Source organism: Elephas maximus, chromosome 21 (genome assembly GCF_024166365.1).
Source record: "Elephas maximus indicus isolate mEleMax1 chromosome 21, mEleMax1 primary haplotype, whole genome shotgun sequence".
NCBI lineage: Eukaryota > Metazoa > Chordata > Mammalia > Proboscidea > Elephantidae > Elephas > Elephas maximus.
The window spans coordinates 23,772,427-23,791,118 of NC_064839.1; the positions used below are offsets into that span (position 1 = coordinate 23,772,427).

General features: G+C 46.6%; 1 protein-coding gene across 1 annotated transcript in view; it reads left to right on the forward strand.

Moving 5' to 3' along the window:
* The window catches only part of NUP93 (nucleoporin 93), a 114,640-nt gene extending 100,659 nt beyond the window's left edge, over window positions 1–13,981 (forward strand). The window contains exons 9-22 of the mRNA XM_049864619.1: window positions 113–245; window positions 1,486–1,643; window positions 2,773–2,938; window positions 3,237–3,330; window positions 4,344–4,535; window positions 5,228–5,354; window positions 5,470–5,542; window positions 5,844–5,888; window positions 7,444–7,560; window positions 8,328–8,446; window positions 10,377–10,494; window positions 10,937–11,020; window positions 12,416–12,544; window positions 13,725–13,981. Coding sequence (XP_049720576.1) covers window positions 113–245; window positions 1,486–1,643; window positions 2,773–2,938; window positions 3,237–3,330; window positions 4,344–4,535; window positions 5,228–5,354; window positions 5,470–5,542; window positions 5,844–5,888; window positions 7,444–7,560; window positions 8,328–8,446; window positions 10,377–10,494; window positions 10,937–11,020; window positions 12,416–12,544; window positions 13,725–13,835 — 1,666 coding nt within the window. The 3' untranslated portion in view covers window positions 13,836–13,981. The remainder of the gene's footprint in view (window positions 1–112; window positions 246–1,485; window positions 1,644–2,772; window positions 2,939–3,236; window positions 3,331–4,343; window positions 4,536–5,227; window positions 5,355–5,469; window positions 5,543–5,843; window positions 5,889–7,443; window positions 7,561–8,327; window positions 8,447–10,376; window positions 10,495–10,936; window positions 11,021–12,415; window positions 12,545–13,724) is intronic.
* The last annotated feature ends 4,711 nt before the right edge of the window (window positions 13,982–18,692 follow it).

An 18,692-nucleotide genomic window follows, 5' to 3' on the forward strand; every position in this document is an offset into this window, starting at 1 on the left:
GAAGTCCAGGCCCTGCCCTGTGGAGTTCACAGTCTAGGGTGATGGATATGGATATGGATGTCTGTAATGTGCGCTTTCAAACACCTTGTTTTTCCCCTTTACATTTTTCCAGCTATAAGAATTACACCCTTGTGACTGTCTTTGGAAACTTGCACCAGGCCCAGCTGGGCGGGGTGCCCGGGACTTACCAGTTGGTTCGAAGCTTCTTGAACATAAAACTCCCAGCACCCTTGCCTGGACTTCAGGTACTGGCAACTTTCTCTGTGTGGATTAAGTGTCTCCCTCAGATAGGCATTTTCGGTTAAAGCAAGGTTGTGCGTGGAGACTGCTGAATGGAGAAGAGACCAGAGTGGGGCGAGGAGAAGCTGGGGCTCCTCTCAGGAGCCCAGGCAAGTGGTGGTGTGGGCTCAGGCCAGGTTTAGGGGAGTGCGAGGGGAGGGAGCAGGGAAAAGGTGTGTGGTGGAGCTTGGCAAGCTTGGGGCCAGCTTGTGAAGGCCTTGAGTGCCAGGCTAAGCACTTTGGACTTAAAAGGCTCACAGTGGTTTAAGTGAGGAAATGACGTGACCAGATCTGGATTTTAGAAAGAGTCCCTTATGGATGGGGAAGGATGGAGGGTTTAAGAGAGGAGATCTGAGGACCACTATTCTGGAGGAGTTGGGGAAAAGCAGAGAGGGGGTAACCACAGGCCTGCTGCACAGACGGTGACATAGACGAGTTTAGTATATGCCATGGTACTTGGGAAAGTGGGACCAGAGCTGCCTTCTCAGATCCAGTGTCTGTAACAGTGTCTGATACAAAGATGCTCAATAATTGTTTAAATGCAGGATGGACAAATGAATGAAAATGCCAATGTCCATTTAGCTAATCACTAGCAGTTAACATTTTATAATCTCAAGTAGGATAATGATAGTCTCTTGTTGGTCAGTGAATGTCTTTAGCTGTTGCTTTGTGGGGGTTCCTGTAAGTGACCACAAAAGAACATGTCACCCCTGGATTGGACTGGACAATGGGTTGGAGAGGGATGCTGGTGAGGAGTGGGCTTCTTGGATCTAATGGACACTTCAGACTATGTTGGCATCTCCTGCCTGGAGGGAAGATGGGAGGGTGGAGGGGGTTAGAGGCTGGAGAAAAGGACACGAAAAGAGAGAGTGGAGGGGGGAGCAGGCTGTTTCATTAGGGGGAGAGTAATTGGGAGTGTGTAGCAAGGTGTATATGGGTTTTTGTATGAGAGACTGACTTGATTTGTGGGCTTTCACTTAAAGCACAATAAAAATTATTTAAAAAAAAAGAACATGTCACCCCATTTCTGTAGCCCACTGGGATTCCAAGGAGAAACCATTGGGCTGGTTTTGAATCAGGTGGGGTAGCATAGTGCCTTCGAGGAAAAGCTCTAAAGCCAGACTGCCACTTACCAGCTTACTTTGGACAAAGTACTGAACCTCCCTGTGCCTCATTTGCCTATTTCGAGTGTCTTTCCTCTTTTAGGATGGAGAAGTGGAAGGCCATCCTGTGTGGGCATTAATTTATTACTGCATGCGCTGTGGAGACCTGCTTGCTGCCTCACAGGTGGTGAATCGAGCACAGCACCAGCTGGGAGAGTTTAAAACCTGGTTCCAGGAGTACATGAACAGCAAGGACAGAAGGTACAGCATGTGAAACGACGCGCCCAGAAGCCACATGTAGTCAGCGGGGTGGCCTACACGGACAGTGTTTTCTTTTCCTGTGCGTGGCTCCAAATCAGTTTCTGCTTAGGGACCAAAAAAAAACCGAAGCTTAGAAAGCAAGTAGAACTATCGAGAACAACAATTAAAACCTTTCAAAGAGAGCCCCATTCTAACACCGATGTCTAGAATTGCATGCATCCGTATTTGGAGTTTTTTTTTTTTTTTGCAGTGAGGGAGGGGCTGTGGCTGGCAGCATGATGTGACTTATTTGACATCAGGGACACTTTATAAAATGGGACTTTGTTGCATTGTTACGCTTTCCTCATTAACACTGCTTCTCTGGCCTGGGAAAACAGGTTGTCATGCATGCCATTGCTCAAAGGCTAGAATTAGAAGTTAGTAACCTTGAAATACAGCGAAGTAATGCACTAACTGTATTTTTTTTATGCTCTCTTACATTTAAAGAACTAGCCTTTTCTCTGGATTTTCTTGATGGGATTAGACTTAAGTTCATATTTAAACCCAGTTTCAATATGTATACATTACATGAATGTAGAAGAAATGATGATGGTTACTCCAGTTATACCTGTGAGAAAGTAGGGGTGCTTTTCTTGGCAGCATTAATAATGTCATGTCAAGAAATTGGCTCAAACCATAGGCCCCTGTCTTGCTCTTATTCGAGGGTTTATGTAGGGTTAATGTCTTAACGTTTCCCCAGAATGAGACCCTGAGGCAGGGATTTGAGGGCAAGTAGTTTATTTGGGAGGTGATCCCACATGGATCAGGGAGTAGAGAGGAGAGGGAGTTGAGATGGTTACTGGAAGGACTTCCTCCTGCCAGTCATTGGTAGGGCTGCTGGGGGTTGGGGTGGCATGTTCATTCTCCACCAATTCTGGCCTACCCCTACAAACTAGAGCTGCGACTAGAGAAAGCCTGCAGTTAGGCTGACGTGGTGGTACTGAGGGGATGTGGGCAGAGACAGTGTCTGTTACCCTCAGTGAAGGGAGACTTCATGACTATGATTAGGACCTGGGGTGCTTTCAGATGTCCTGGAGGAACTTAGTGAGGGCAAGTGTGTCTGTGTCTGTCTGTTCCCTTGTGTCTTTAGATTGTCCCCAGCTACAGAAAACAAGCTCCGGCTGCATTACCGCCGGGCCCTCCGGAACAACACGGACCCCTACAAGCGGGCCGTGTACTGCATCATTGGCAGATGTGATGTCACCGACAACCAGAGTGAAGTGGCCGACAAAACTGAGGACTACCTGTGGCTGAAGGCAGGCGCTGCTTCCCTCTCCGCACACAGGGCTTTAGCCCCCAACCCTCTGCTCATGTCATGCACACAGGTTTTACCTGCTTAATGCCAATTAGGTGATGCCAATTAGGTGATCAGGGCCAGTGGGTTTCCCATCTCCTGGTCCCATTTTTTACCATGTAATGCCCAGCCAGTACCAGAGCAATTAGCGCAGTCTGCAGCCCGCAGCACTGATCACAGCTACTGAGCAGCTACAACTCTGCATGCCCTGTGTCAGGAAGTAGTTCGTACCAATGCGTGTGTTTCTCTTGGGGATTTAGTTAAACCAAGTGTGTTTCGATGACGATGGTACAAGCTCCCCACAAGACAGGCTCAGCCTCTCACAGTTCCAGAAACAGTTATTGGAAGACTATGGTAAGAAATCCCCTTCTGTTTTCCACCTAAGGTGACTACTTAGATTTCCTTCATTTCTGAACTCTGTCTTTCTGGCAGAACCCCTGTGGCTCCTAAAAACAAAACAAAAAGAAAAGTTTCAAATTTGAGTAGAGGCCACATGGCCTTAAGAAATATATATGAGTTATATGATCATAGGAAACCCTGATGATGTAGTGGTTAAGTGCTACGGCTGCTGACCAAAAGGTCGGCAGTTCAAATCCACCAGGCGCTCCTTGGAAACCCTGTGGGACAGTTCTACTCTGCCCTATGGGGTCGCTATGAGTCGGAATTGACTCGATGGCAATAGGTTTGGGGTTTTTTTTTTTTGTTATATGATCATAGACAGTAAACTATCTTCCCCAATTCATTGAACTGCTCTGATAGACGTTTGTGCAAGGAGAGACAGAGAGGACTTGGCTATTGCTTTCTAGTAGGTCTTGTCAGTGACTGTATCTGAGCACAAACAAGGGAGAGATATCTCTTCCTTTCCCTTCTTCTTTCCTCCCTCCCTGCCTTTCTTTCCTCCCTCCCCCAATTGTTTAAAAATTCTTGAAAGAAAAGAATCCAAGATTCCAGTTAGTGGTCAGCAGTTGAGTTCAGATTTCTATAAATACAAGTGAACTGATGCTCCTTTGAAATCTTCACTTCTTTCCTGTTGAGTGACTCTTCTCAGGGTAAAGGATATAATCAGCCCCTTTTGTAAAAGTCTGTTTGAAGGTCCTTAACTCTGTTTCTCTCACACAATGCAGACATTTTGGGTTTTACAACATGCTACTCACTTGCCAGTGGTGTTGCAAGGTCAAGAGAAGGCTGCTGTACCAGGTCATGCTTCTTGTGGCAGTTCCTGGTGTCCAGGGGCCCCTCCACTGAGACAGGCTCGTGCTGGTACCTTCTCCACAGCCAGCCAGTCCTTTAGGCACAGGGCTGTGCCTAGGACGGGGCTGCCAGCAGACCACTTCATTCTGACCGGGCTTTATGCCCTCTTCCCCCAGGAGAGTCCCACTTCACGGTGAACCAGCAGCCCTTCCTCTACTTCCAAGTCCTCTTCCTGACTGCACAGTTCGAAGCTGCAATCGCCTTTCTCTTCCGCATGGAGCGGCTACGCTGCCATGCCGTCCATGTGGCACTGGTGCTATTTGAGCTGAAGCTGCTTTTAAAATCCTCTGGACAGAGCGCGCAGCTCCGTGAGTATTGGTGACTGGGTTGGCGGTGGTGTAACTACAACACACCACCCATTGGGCAGCGGTAGATGCGTAAACAACAATCAATAACAATTTGGACAAATGGTACCAAACATTTTCAAGCATTGTAGGCAGTTGGGCTTCTTGGATGGTTAGTGTTAGGGTTCTTGCTTGTGCCCCCCACTAACATTCCCTGGGGCATTAAATATATAAGGTGCTGTACAAAGTGCAAGTCTTGTGGCCGGTCTGGTTGCCTAGAAAATGACGCAGGAGAAGCCGTCTCTGGGGTCTCGAGTCTGATTCTCCTTAGGACTCTGGCTTTAATGGAATTGGAAACTTCAACCAGCCATCTGTGCATCCTTGCATGGGGCGGGGGGCGTCGGGGAGGAAGGGAAGGTCAGTGTGGATGATATAGGCTCCTTGTTAGTGTAGCAAGATCACCCCAGAGCACATGTTGTGATGGTCAGTAGTCACCATGTTTTCATTCAAAGACCAGCATACCAGTAATTTCCTACCAGGTGTTTTCTCCACTCTGTACAGGGTGGTGACAGGGATTGGCCATAACTTACCTTGGTAAACATTGGCTGGGCTGCAGATGTAGCTACCAGGTCTTTGGATTCAGCTTCCATGGTTCCTGGGTTGCGAGGGTCAGAGGCACAATCGGGTTGTAACTGGTCCTGTCTCCCACGGCGCAGTCAGCCACGAGCCTGGAGACCCTCCCTGCATGCGGCGGCTCAACTTTGTGCGTCTGCTCATGCTCTACACGCGGAAGTTTGAGTCCACGGACCCGCGGGAAGCCCTCCAGTACTTTTACTTCCTCAGGTAAAACTGCTTGTGACCATTTACTTCAGCTAGTTTTGATTTCCACCGTTCCGTGAATGACCGTTAGAGGCCTCCCGTCCATACCAGAAACCAAGTTGCTTCTGTCCTCTTACAGAGACGAGAAAGATAGTCAAGGAGAAAACATGTTTTTGCGTTGCGTGAGCGAGCTTGTGATAGAAAGTCGAGAGGTATGGCAGTTTCCTTTTCTCTTGCACCCGTGGTTTTCAGTGTGCATGTTCTCATGCTGAGGTGATACTGCGTGTTTACCTCAATACGGTTAGGGTGAATATGGCCTAGGCCCTTGTCGGCGTTTTCTTTAGTTTTTAACAATGGAAATAGTGATTTCAGTCTCACTGTTTTAAATATTTGTAAATCTTCTGCCTTCCCTATTTTCTTCCCTCGTTTTGGCTCAGAGGAATTGGGATTGTGTACACACGTATATACATGTGTATGTGTCCTTGCCCAGTAAACTTTTTTTTGTCTCCGCAGTTCGATATGATTCTTGGGAAACTAGAGAATGATGGCAGTAGAAAGGTGGGTTAAATGTATTCCCAGAGAATTGTTGGTTTGCAGTTGGTGAGTTCTAATAGTCAAAAGAAGACAGTTGGATTTTAGGATTCAAGGCACTAAAGATGCAAATCTGAACAAAGCTGCTTAGTTAAAAAAACAAAGAATGAAAATTACAGGCCCAAAATGATGACCTTGATTTTACACATGTTTATATCTTAAAATATGTAAATCTGGGTTTAGATAGCTTTAAAAAATTTTTTTTATTATGTTCAGAACACTCATCTGTTCATGCCTGCCATTGTTTGAACTGAGAAGGCTACATTTCTGCCATTCTCAGCTCAGAAAATAGGTAGGAAAAAAGAGTTTGGTTACTGTCCCCCCATCCCCAGTTGGAAAAGTTAGAAATGCACTTGATCCTTCTCAAAAGGTAGTTTCTGAGGGCTCAGAACTCTGCACCAGCACTGGAAATGCAGCTTTTCCCATGAGCCTCAGTGATTCCACCGAGACCTGTGGTGCCCATCGGGCGGCGCGGAGCAGAAGGGGCAGAGGCCCTGGTGCCAGAAACCAGGGTCCCGACCTCAACTGAGGCACTTTCCCTGTGGCCTTGGGAAAATCCTTGCCCCTCTCAGGGACTTAGTTTCCCCACTTATAAAAATGAGTGGCTTGGACTCAGTGACCTTGAAATGAGCTCAGAACAGAGGACAGTGATGTGCTGATGACAACGGTTCATGCTTATTGAGTGACGGCAGTTGCCAGGCACTTTATTAAGCACTTCCCATGTATTTTCTTATCTAAACAGTAACCCAACAAGGTAGGAGCTGTTGTGATTCCTGATTTCCAGTTGGGGAAGTAGAGACAAGAGAGGTTAACCCCTCTCCCTGTATCATGTATTGGTGAGAAGGGGACCTGGAATTTGAACCAAGGCCTTTAAACCCCAGAGCCCACCATGGGGCTTTGCTGCCTCCAAGGTGGCAGGATCAGGTCACCTGAGTTAGTCCAGCGCTGACCGAGAATCAGAAGGGCCAGATGTCATGTGACCTGCCTCAGCTCTTCCGTAGCTCCTAAGGCCTACCTTGTACTCCTGACCATTTGGTTGCTGTTGAATGGCAACGGTGATTTTTTTTAATATCTTGATACTACTTGCCGGGTGTTTTTCAGCACTGAGTTTCTTTGGCCATCTGCCTTGGAAAGCATATCCAGAATCTTTCAGATACTTTCTCTCAGCCCCCTGATCTCCCCTAGTGCCTTACTCATCAGGAAATGTAAAGTCACTGGTGATTTCGCCTACCCTCTGGGTCATTTAGGAACATTAGAAAGCACAGATGTCTTATCGCTGATTCCTCTGCACTTCCAGGGAGTCTGCCCATTCGTATGTAGTTGACTTGGTCCCTTTCATATTTTTAATAGGACCTTATATCTTCAAGAAAGCCAGCGCCTCGCTTATGAAATATATGCATTGCCCAGGGCCAGCATTTTCAGTTAAAGTATTTTTCGGATCCCAGTTGCTTCTCTGTGTTTAAAATAACAGCTCTGTGCACCAGTCTCTCTCTAACTCCCCCTCCGTAATTTGTCTTGTCAGCCTGGAGTCATAGATAAGTTTACTAGCGACACAAAGCCTATTATCAACAAAGTTGCTTCCGTGGCAGAAAATAAAGGCCTGTTTGAAGAAGCAGCAAAGCTTTATGACCTTGCCAAGGTAAATGTGCCCCTTTCCTTCTTCTGCACTTAATAGATCTGCCGGCCTTTTGGCATTAAATGCACAAACATTTTGACAAGGCGGTTGTACCACTCTCCCAGCTGAAGCATTTTCTCTAGCATTTAGGCAGTTAATGGTCCAATCAGGGTGAAATTCCCATTTTACAGGATTATTTCTGCCCATAAGGTATTTCTGGCCAAATGAGAGCGACATATTGAAAGGATATCCTGCAGGCATTGAACTGTAGTCTCAGTTGGCAGCAGAATAAGCATCACGTTAAGATGGCGAAGCTCCTGGTGAAATGCCGTTGTGTTTCCCTTCTGGGCGGCCGCAGACGTGCTGGTGACGAGTGCGTGTTAGGGAAGAATATGGCCCCGAGACATTTTGAGAGAACGGGAATAAATATTTCTACATGAGAGCATCTGATGACTCTGATGATTGTCTGACCTAAAGAAATTACATTCTTTCTTGGTAGCAAGTGGAAATAGGCAAAAAGAGGGTTATGATTCGTGGAGAGTTTTTCTTTTTTAATTTCAAAAAAATGTTTTGATTGAGGTATAATTAACATGTAGAAAAATGTACACATCTTAAGTGTGCAACCGGATGAATTTTGCACAGGTATATGGGTAACTACCACCTAGATCAAGATACGGAGCATTTCCGTCCATCGCACCAGAGAGCTCCCTCTCTTGTTCAGGTTATTCAGTTTATTTTTCTCTTTATTGATTATTTTATGATAATTATCTTTATTTTTAAAAATTGACCAGAATGCTGACAAGGTACTGGAGCTGATGAATAAACTGCTCAGCCCTGTCGTCCCCCAGATCAGCGCACCGCAGTCCAACAAAGAGAGGCTGAAGAACATAGCGCTCTCCATTGCTGAACGGTGAGGCAGGAGCTGACTCTCTGGGACCGTGAGGGCCCAGTGCCACTGCCAGGTCACGGGTGCCCACCCAGGCCTGCGGGGGTGACTCTCCTTGGTTTGACTCTGATGTAGCTGAGTTGGGCTGGGGTGGAGAGTATTTCCGAAAACACCATGGGATGAGAGTTTAATTTTAGGACTATCTCACAGTGGTATCCTTAATAAGAGCAAACGTAAATAGTGCTTATGCCAACTCATTAATCCTTATATGACACATTAATCCTTGATGACACAGGCCTGTTAGCTGGATTTTCAGAAATGACCTGGCTGTGTGACCCAACGTGTACATCCTTATCCTCTAGGCCTCTGTTTCCTCATCTGTAAAATCGAAGTATTGGGCTAGGTGTTCACTACCATTCTTTTTATCTCTTCTTTATTTCCTCTGCCTTCCACTGGGCATCACAACATCCTTTCATGGGTTCTTAATGGCCTACCCAGCACTTGGGCACTCTTGGTGTAAATACAGAACAAAACTTCCTAGGTTGTTCAGATCATTTAATGATACTGGAATTCTCTTGTCTTGATTATTGGGCCAAGGAATTGAGCTCTGAAATATATTTTCATTCCAGAGGAAGCTTCCTTGTAATAGACTTTCCAGTGATGGAATTTGACCTATATTAATAAATAACAGTCTTCCTCATAGTCTTATTCTTTTCCCTGTCTGGTCCCGCACTCTCACCCTCATCCTGGCAGCCACAAGCGTGACTATGTTATGTATCCAGCCCATGTTCTTATACTTTCACTAGATACATGTGTGCCTATAATCTGTGTGTAGTATTGGTTTTGGTGTGGGCTTTTGAATTTACATAAATGGTGTCATTACTGCATATAACATTTTGCCATCTGTTGTTTTTACTCAAAATTATTTTTGAGGTCTAACCGTGCTGATACATAGAGATTTTATTTCTGTTTTAACTACTGGGCGTTATTTCATGATATGAGTCATATATACCGTGATGTCATCTGCTCCATTGCTGCTGGACATTTGGGTTGAACTGGCAGTGCTTCAGCGAACGTCCTTCTCCCTGTTTCTTTATACGTGTGTACAGGACTTTCTCTCAGAGTGGAAGTACAGGGCCTAGGGCACAAATGCATCTCAGTTTTAGTAGGTAACAGCAAACAGATTTCTGAAGTGGCTCTACTAATTCAGCATCACACTACCAGTATATGAGCATTCCCTTTCCCCTTGTCACAGCCAACACTTGCTATTGTCATATTCTTAAAACGTTTGCCAAAGAGGTGGTTATGAAATGGTATCTCAGTCGCTTTTCATTGTGTATGTTAGGTTTAACTCTAGGTGTTATGCTCATCGATGTACTCTTACAGTGGATGTACTTCTATCAGCCATCTCAAAGGCAGTTTGGAACAAAGCTATCAAGGATGGATGGGAAATTCTTAGGTGCAATGGCCGGTGTTTCAGATGCCACCCTCCTCCCCAGTGAGTTACCTGAGCTAGCAGACTAACCAGGTTAACTCCTAGACTGTAGTCCTCTACAGATAATCCTAATAAAGTGACCCAGAGAAAACTGGGTTTGGAATGCTTTCCCAGTACAACACAAAAGAACATTCTTTGGCAAATGGGATACCTCTATTTGTAAATAATCCCCAGGGATGGCTGCTGGGCTTTTTGTGCCTGTCAGCACTCCCACTATTCCTGGAAACTTGGATGCCGAGATGGTGGCTGAGGCTGGAGTACAGCGCTTTGTGCAAAATGTGTGTAAGTGAATTCATGCCCAGGCTACCGTCAGACTCTGACGGTATTAAGAAGTATTTTCCACACCTTAATTCCCCTTGCCCAGAGAGTCCAAGTGGTTTTGTTGCTTTTCAAATTCTGCCCTACTTTTAGGATTGTGGAGAAATTCATAACATGCCCCGCCCCTTTTTTGTCTTTCAGGTATAGGGCTCAGGGAATAAGTGCAAATAAGTTTGTGGACTCCACGTTCTATCTTCTGTTGGACCTGATCACCTTTTTTGATGAGTATCACAGTGGTCATATTGACAGAGCCTTTGATGTAAGTTGCAGGAGGGGTGTTTGAAGTACAAGTTAATGTGTGCCCTTGAAAACTCAAACCACTTCACGGAACTCATTTAAAACAAAGGAAATACCACCAATATGCCCATTAAATGACGAAGGACAAATACGATCCTGGGCATTTAAAGGGAATTTCTGTGTGTTGAGCTTTTCTTTTTCCTTTTTTCTATCCCTTTCCCCCTTAAGCTAAAAATAGAGCAGTTTCTCAAAGTAATGTGAAATCTCTGAATTTTAAAATGACTTCAGAAAATGAAGTTTGCCAGTTAGAATCAAAGCCTTTGTGTGTCCTGGGGAGAAGAGTGTGTTTCATTGTAAGAAACCCTTTATGAATGTACTAGATGATGGCTCATGTTTATGAAATGACCGCTGGCTTGTGTCATATGGGGTTGGTGGATTTTGTTTTGTTTGTTTGTTTTAAACAGATAATTGATCGCTTGAAGCTGGTGCCCCTGAATCAGGAAAGTGTGGAAGAGAGAGTGGCTGCCTTCAGAAACTTCAGTGATGAGGTGAGCCCTTTCTTCAGGACTTACAGGATTCTTTCCCCCCACTTCTGTTAAGAGCTTTTTGTTTTAAAGTGGCTAATAACTTTACGAGTTCTCATTATGATGGACTGGCTTTTCCAGGACTGTCCAATTTCAAATACCCTGGGCTGGTTTTCTGTGAGTGCACACATCATACATCAGCTTATTGTCCTAATTCTTGACTCAGAGAATGCAGTCACTTGAGCCATCATGCATGTTCTTGGGAGAAACAGTTTCCTGGTTGACCCTGTGAGGTGTGGTTTCTTTTATGATCCATATGTTCTTGAGGATATTTTAGTACTTGGATCTTTACGGAGTCCCTTTGGGTGTACAAAACCCACATCATGATTCACTGCCATCCTTCCCCTCCCTGAGCTATTTTGTCTAAAGAAGCAAGTGTCATGGCCAGGGACTAACTGACCACTCCCCTGAGCCCCAGGACCACAGTCTCTGCAGTCACTAGCACATCACCACTGCCTGGCCCAGTGCTGCTCGGCTGGGCTGCAGACTGGACTCACCAGGAGAGCTTTAATATATCCTCATGCCCAGGCCCCACCCCTGGGGATTCTGGTTTCCCTGATTGGGCTGCCACCAGGCCTCCCACGGTCATTCTCAGGTGCAGCCCCAGTAAGACTCTTCCTCTAGAGCCACAAACACTCAGGGCCAGCTCCCTGGCTCTGGAAAGTTACTCATAAGACAAATACCTTTTATTTTAGAGGAAGAAATAAGGCCAGCTTCTACACATGTGGTGGGGCAGGTATCCACTGTGGCACATACAGGTCAAAAGGTCTTGCCCCTTAGCGACCTTCCCTGTGATTCTTCCCTCAACCACTTGTTCGTTTATTATTTCTCACCTTCCTCTGGATACGTCGTTCACCGCATCTGGGGCTGCAACGGTGCACCAGGGCCTGCCCTAGTAGATGCTCCCAAGGACCCTGCCAGAGGATGCAAACTCAGGCCATGCAGGTCTGATGGAGAGAGTCTAGTGGGTTTCAGGCAGTGGGAGTGGTGGCACTGTGGAGGACTAGTGCATGCATCCTTACCTTCTGACGTTCAAGGCCAGATGTTTTTGTGACTCACTCTGTTGGCCAGACATCAGCATGCCTTTGGCTCACTGCTTCTGCCTAGGAGGAAGGACCAAAGGAAGAGAGTAAGAGCAGCCAACTAGCCTTCGGAGCAGCACTGCCAGGGGTTTACTCTCACTCTTGACACATCAATGCCATCAGCTCATTTTTGGAGCCTATGCAGCTCTCCCCCTGACAGGTGTGGGGGTGTGGTGTGACCAGACCCACCAGAGAGTGGCTTTCTCTCCCTGTACCTATTGTTTACCCTGGGGGGTTTGGTTCTTTTTCCTAACTCTGTGTGTTTTTCTCTATGTAGATCAGGCACAACCTCTCAGAAGTGCTTCTCGCCACCATGAACATCCTGTTCACCCAGTTTAAGAGGCTCAAGGGGACAAGTCCGTCCTCAGCATCCAGGCCCCAGCGAGTCATCGAGGACCGCGACTCTGTAAGATCCCAGTGTTCTCGAGAACCATAGCTGAGAACCGCCTTTCTGGTCTGCTGTGCATTGTGCTCTCATGAGACCACCTGACCTGAAACTGCTCTTGGTGCCTGGCAGCTGGCAGTTCTTTATCAGACAGATAATTGAACGTGAATGGGACTGCTGCTCTTCTCAAGCTAAAGAAAAAAATGGGCTGGGCCTGTGACTGTCACCTTTTAGAAAGTCAGACAGAGTGCTAATTTGTAGTTGATTCCATGGGAATTTCTTGCTCATTGTAAAATTTAAGGTTTATTTTGTGAGCTTTACCTCATGAGTGAGCACTTTCAGCAAGCCTAGTAAGTGACCCTTGAATTTTCCTTAAAAGCCCTGTTTCTGGTCCAGAAAAGGTGTTTGTAGACCTCTCTTGCAGATGCAGCTTCTTGCTGGTGTAAACATCTACACACTCGAATATGGGGCAGTATTTCTTTTGAAGGAATCATCTGAAGCTGTTTTCCTAATTTTTTTTTTTTTATTCCTTATTCAGTAATTTATCACTTGGAAAACAAAGTGAAGGCCTTCTTTTGTTCTGTTATTGTAAACACTTGGGTTTAAATTCTTAGGGCCATCTTTTTCCTTCCTGGAACCATTGAGGAGTTCCATAAATATCGTTGCCTGGGAAAAGAGGACCAAGCACTTACATCAGGAAGGAAGGAATGAAAGAAAAGGGAAGCAGCAGAGGAGGAAAAGAGTAGATTAGGCCTGCCCACAGTGACAGCCGTTGGCCTCTGGTGTTGCAAATGTGTCATGGGGGCCTGGAAACTCAGATCCCCGTGGACGCAGGTGGCCAGAAGAAACCAGCCAGGAGAGAGAGCCTCGGGAAAGTGGAGCAGGCAGTTCTGCATCACCGGGCTGTGTCAGAGCTAGTTAAATGTGTCAGGCCAAAGCGGCTTGCTTGGCAAACCTATTCACCCTTTGCTCAGTAGAAAGGCTTTGACGCCTCTGGAATTGGGGCCCCAGTTGTCGAAATTTGCTAATTCTGTACCGTGGTGGGAGAATATGACATTGGAGAATAAGGCTGTCATTCACCCACCAGGAATCTGCCCCTGGCTCCAAGGGTAAACAATTGAACACTTGGTGACCATTTTCAGTACACTGCCCTGACTTGGAAGGTAACCTGTTTTCTTATCTTCCTCCCACTTTCTCTCAGCAACTCCGAAGTCAAGCCCGAGCTCTGATCACCTTTGCTGGAATGATACCCTACCGGACGTCTGGGGACACCAACGCGAGGCTGGTGCAGATGGAGGTTCTCATGAACTAAGTGCGACACTCTGGGTGGCTGCGGGGACTGCACTCTGTCAGTGCATCAGGCGCGGGGCCGGCTTTGGCAAGAGGGGTTCTGGTTTCATTTCTGTTGTGTTGTTTTGTTTTTGTATTATGTATTTTTGTCAACACCAATAAATTTCTTTGGTTTGTATTTCTTTTCAACATCCTTTTATTTTCATTGTTTTGGTTGCTTTTTGTTGTTTTTTTCCCCTTTAAAATTTTTGTTTGAATTTTTATTTGTGCCTTGGGGGGAAATGCCTTCACTTGTTCTTGGGCCAGAGAATGATAGGTTATGGAGGCATCTATGATTTGGTTAAAATTGACCTTAATGATTAAATGTTCGCCCAAAATGAGCAAGGAAACGAAGCCGTTGGGAGTTACTTTTATTTACATAAACTAGTCCATGTAACAGGGTCATCGTTCATTTTTCACGGTATTTGAATGTGAAAGCCACCATCAGCATTAGGTGAGCCAGGGTTTGTATGTGAAATATTAAGCATTCAGTGTCCTCCGTCTTCCCTCGGGGGAGGGGGGGACCCTGGAGTCCAGGGGGCCCAAGACCATCTCCAAACCATCTGCTGCAATCCAGGAGCAATGAAGTTTGGTGTTCTGTTGAAATCCCACCACTGATAGAGACATAGGCATAGGAAAAGACAGCCTGAAATGCTGACGTGTCGGCGCCTGGCTTGAGCTTGAGGAAGGGTAAGCAGCTACCTCCTCGGAGCTGACTGCTCATGCTTATGTAGACCCTCTGTTGAAGGAGCCTTAAGCTCTTCTTTTCCTTTCTCCGGTGGTCAGCTGCCCTGTGGTGTGCTGAAACTGGATGCCATGGGGCATTTGGTATTTGGGCCTGAGCAGTAGTTGTCCCTGTCATTGACTCTCTCCCACCACCAGTCCCAGATTCCTGGGCCAAAGTCTGGAGAGGAAAGAGGACAAGTGTTTGTCCCTGAAAGGGCCACCTGGGGTCATGAGAAACTGGGCACTGCTCCACCCTGCTGGTTTTATGGACAGCTCCTGAGACTGTGACTCTCCAGAAGGATGTTAAGATCCCTCAAGAGCCTCTAAAGGTGCTTTTTGCTTCTAGAGAGAAATCTCCCTCTTGTCAGGGGGTGTGGTTACCCTCGCCATCCTTGAGTTGTTAAAATAATTGTTATCTTTCCTTTGGGAATGGCTTTTAAACGGAAAGATGGAAAGATAATGGGACCATCTGCTGTCGGTGGGGTGGATTCTTTATTCCATCAAGGATAGAGCCTGAGGGTCAGCAGGGGCTGCTGTCTGCCTTCCTTCTCTAGTTCCAACTCTTCACCCTGGAGCGCTCACCTTTAATTGAGCTTTGCTAGAAATTCTCGGAAGACGAGCCCTGCGAGGGACCTGATTTAGTAAGTGGTGCCCTGCTTATAAATACTGATTTGTATTTTAAACACATCAAGTCATTTATTGTAACAGTGCTTTTAAAAGAGTCTTCTGTGGACTGTTCATAAAGTGTGACTTAATTTTTTTAATAGAAGATCTCATTTGCAGTTAGAAATATAACTGCCCTAGGTGAGAGAAGGCTCAAGTTACTTAAATATGTATTTGCTCCCTGGCCCACTTCATCCTCTCACGAGAATTGACTGTGAATTTGCCTTTCTTGCGGCGTCATGCAGCTCTGCCTTCTCTAAAGAGAGAAATGCACAGGAGCCCCACTTAGGGAAGAGGGCCACCCTCCTATGACATAAATCAGAAGGGGACAAAAGCTGCCCTCATGGGGGGATGGGGAGCCGTGTGAAGTTGAGAAGAGAGTAGTCCCGGGGTGGCAGTTAAGGACTTGCTCGGAGCGAGACATTTGTGGCAAAAGTAAGATAATTAGGCTCATACCAGAAGGGCCAGCTTCAGGGAGCAAATCTAGTACTTGTGTACAAGGAAGACAGAGGCGAGTTTCCAAGGCCATGACATCCATACGTTTCCACGTGTCCATGGTTTCAGTCCGTGCCCAGAAATCATGACTGTGTGACAGGTTATTACCTGTTCAGGAAACTAAATCTTTTCGCCAGACGTTGGTCCACAGTTTCAACATTTACTTAAAGCAACAGAAGGTGGCCCTGGAAGTCTCTCTTGTCTTCCAGGGGTGAGATTCCAGTCTTTCTAAGGAAACCAGGGCAACTTGGAGATCCACGGGGCAGTGACTGCCTCCGAGTGGCTCATGATAAACTCACCAAGACACTCAAAGAGAAGGGCTGATTTGATCTGGATCCATTTCAGGGGCCTCGAGATTTATTTCAAGGGTCCTGTTCTTTTGGTTTTTATTTATTTATTTTCCAATAAAACAGCTCTGGTTGCCCAACTTCAAAGGGAAAACTGAGGTAGGACTGGTGAGCTGTCTTAGAGTGAATCCTTTGGTTTTGTCACTCCTGAGCGGGATGGTCTCATCAGAGAGCAGAAAGTGTTCACACTGGGGCAGAATGTGGGCCCAGCTCTGCCCCCTAAGAACTTAGTCTAATTAGCGACTTTTAATGACAGTTTGGCAGCCACTGTTATCCTTCTGATGCATCATTTAAATCCTAGTGTTTGGGTTTCTTGAAGCACAGCGCTATAGAGAACCCCTCCCACAGCGTCTGCGTTTGCTGATTAGGAAAAAAAACAGAACTATTCTTTGCTTTTTGGATTCTTACCCTCATTTACTTTATTTGAGTAAACACTCCTGGCCAGACTAAATCCAGCAGTGCTGCGCAAATGCGCCAGTGCCCTGCTGCTTCAGACTGGGTTTCCACAACCCTTGTTCTCCACAAGGCGTCAGAATGTTTGTCCAGCTCATGAGGTGGTTCGCTTCACTCACCAGATTTCTGTCATGCCACTCAGGAAGTGCTTCGGGCACACTGGAAGCTGAGCTGGAGAATGAAACCCCAGCTGGCAAGTTGCCCCCGGCCTGAGTGCTGCCACTGACTGAAGGCCCCCCACTGACTCTGTGGGCGCTCAGGCGCAGTCAGCCATGGAGCTTGACTCAACCCTGCATGTGTCCAGCAAATTGGGAGAAGGTGTAACCTATCAGCCTCCCGATGGGGATGTGCACTTGATGGTATCACGCAAGGTGCTCGTTTTATAGCTGTAAAAAGGGCATTTGCTCCTGCGCTTCCAGAATAGCAGGAAGAAGTCAGAAACATAGGAAACAGGGAATGTGTAGAACTCCGGGGGGATTGAGGCTGTTTCAGGGCCCAGGTGTCCCTCAGTCTTTTAGGCTGAGTTCAGAAGTCATCCCACCTCCAGTCCATCTTCTGTCAGTTTCATCGCATCTTAGTATCCCTCACATGCAGGGAGACAAGGGAAAGAAGTCTGCCTTCCTGCCGTTTGTTTCTGACTGGAAAAAGAAATTTTAAGACCACTGGCTAAAATGTTTTGAAAACGAATTTCAGATGATCTATGCTTCTCCCAACATTGTCTCTCGTATAGCTGATGTGACGGCTATAGTTCAGGGCCTGCCGAAACAGGCTCCATGTATGTGTGTGTCACCCAAGTTCAGTTCTGCAGATGTTTACAACCCACACTCACCTGGTGCTGGGCCATGGTGGGCAGCTGGGGATAGCCCAGATCAAACAAGCATTGTCCTCGTCCCAGACTTGTTCATAAGTCTGAGAAAATGGGCTTTCTCTTCTACTCCACCTTGGGCCAGGATCACCTAACTGGAAATACTCGTGGTTCTATTTTGCCAACCCAGAGAAGGAGGAACGTTTTCTGTCCTAAGCTTGGTTTTTTAAATAGGCTTCTTCTATGTGTCCTCCCTGTCTGTCTGGTTCACATGGATCACTCCACAAATGTTTGAATGAGGAAAGATTCTTTGCTTGGCCCTCCAGTGCCAACCCACCTGCCCACATCCTCTTTGCCAGCTCCACGGTGCCAGGACTCAGACCCCTGGTTCAGCTTGGGGGCCCTTAATAGCATTCCATCTGGAAAAAGATGGAGGAAAGGAATGTCTGCTTGGGTCAGATAGAACGGGGCTGTTCCCTAGGGGACAGTGAGAGGAAGGGGTGGGAATTTGATTCACTGTTAACAACAATAAAGGCCAGATCTAAAAAAAAAAGTAGGGGGTGGCTGGCAGAATCTCCCATCGCCTTGAACCTCTTGTTAGGAATGGGGGAGGTGAAAACGTTTGCCTCACACCGTGGCGTCTCTTCTTTGAGCAGGATGTGGGGACTCAGTGACCCCAGAGGGGACTTCTAGCAGCTGAGACACAGGCTGAAGACCCTTGGGCGGCCCCAGCAGGGCTGTTGGGTGGTATCCAAGGCTGCATGGCCTCCAGGCCAGATTTAGCAAATAAACTATGAGGCTGCCAGTTAAATTTGAATTTCAGGTAAAGAGCAAATCTATTTTTAGTATAAGTATATCCCGGTCTTATCTGACTACCCTAGCTGCAAGGACCCCTGGTAGCACAGTGGTTAAGGCACTTGGCTGTTAACTGAAAGGTCGGCAGTAACTCCAGCCACTCCATGAGAGAAAGATGTGGCAGTCTGCTTCCGTAAAGGTTACAGCCTTGGAGACCCTCTGGGGCAGTTCTACTCTGCCCTGTAGAGCCGCTATGAATTGGAATCAGCAGCAGTGGGTTTAGGTTAGGTTTGGTGTACCATAGCCGGCTGGCCTCTGCTGGCACAGGCTGCCTAGTGGCCTTCAGGCCTGGCACGGGCTCCTAGAAACTCTCCAGCTAAATTAGATTACCCTGATCTCTTGCACTGTTTGTGATTCTGTGGGCAGCTGAAATAACAGTGAGATATGAAGATACTTGACAGAGGGCAGTAACTAGAATTCAGTCGAAGAACCAGGCAGGCAGAGTGAGTGGGATAATTGTGGGCCCCAGTTGAACTCAGCTGCTGTCATCTACTGG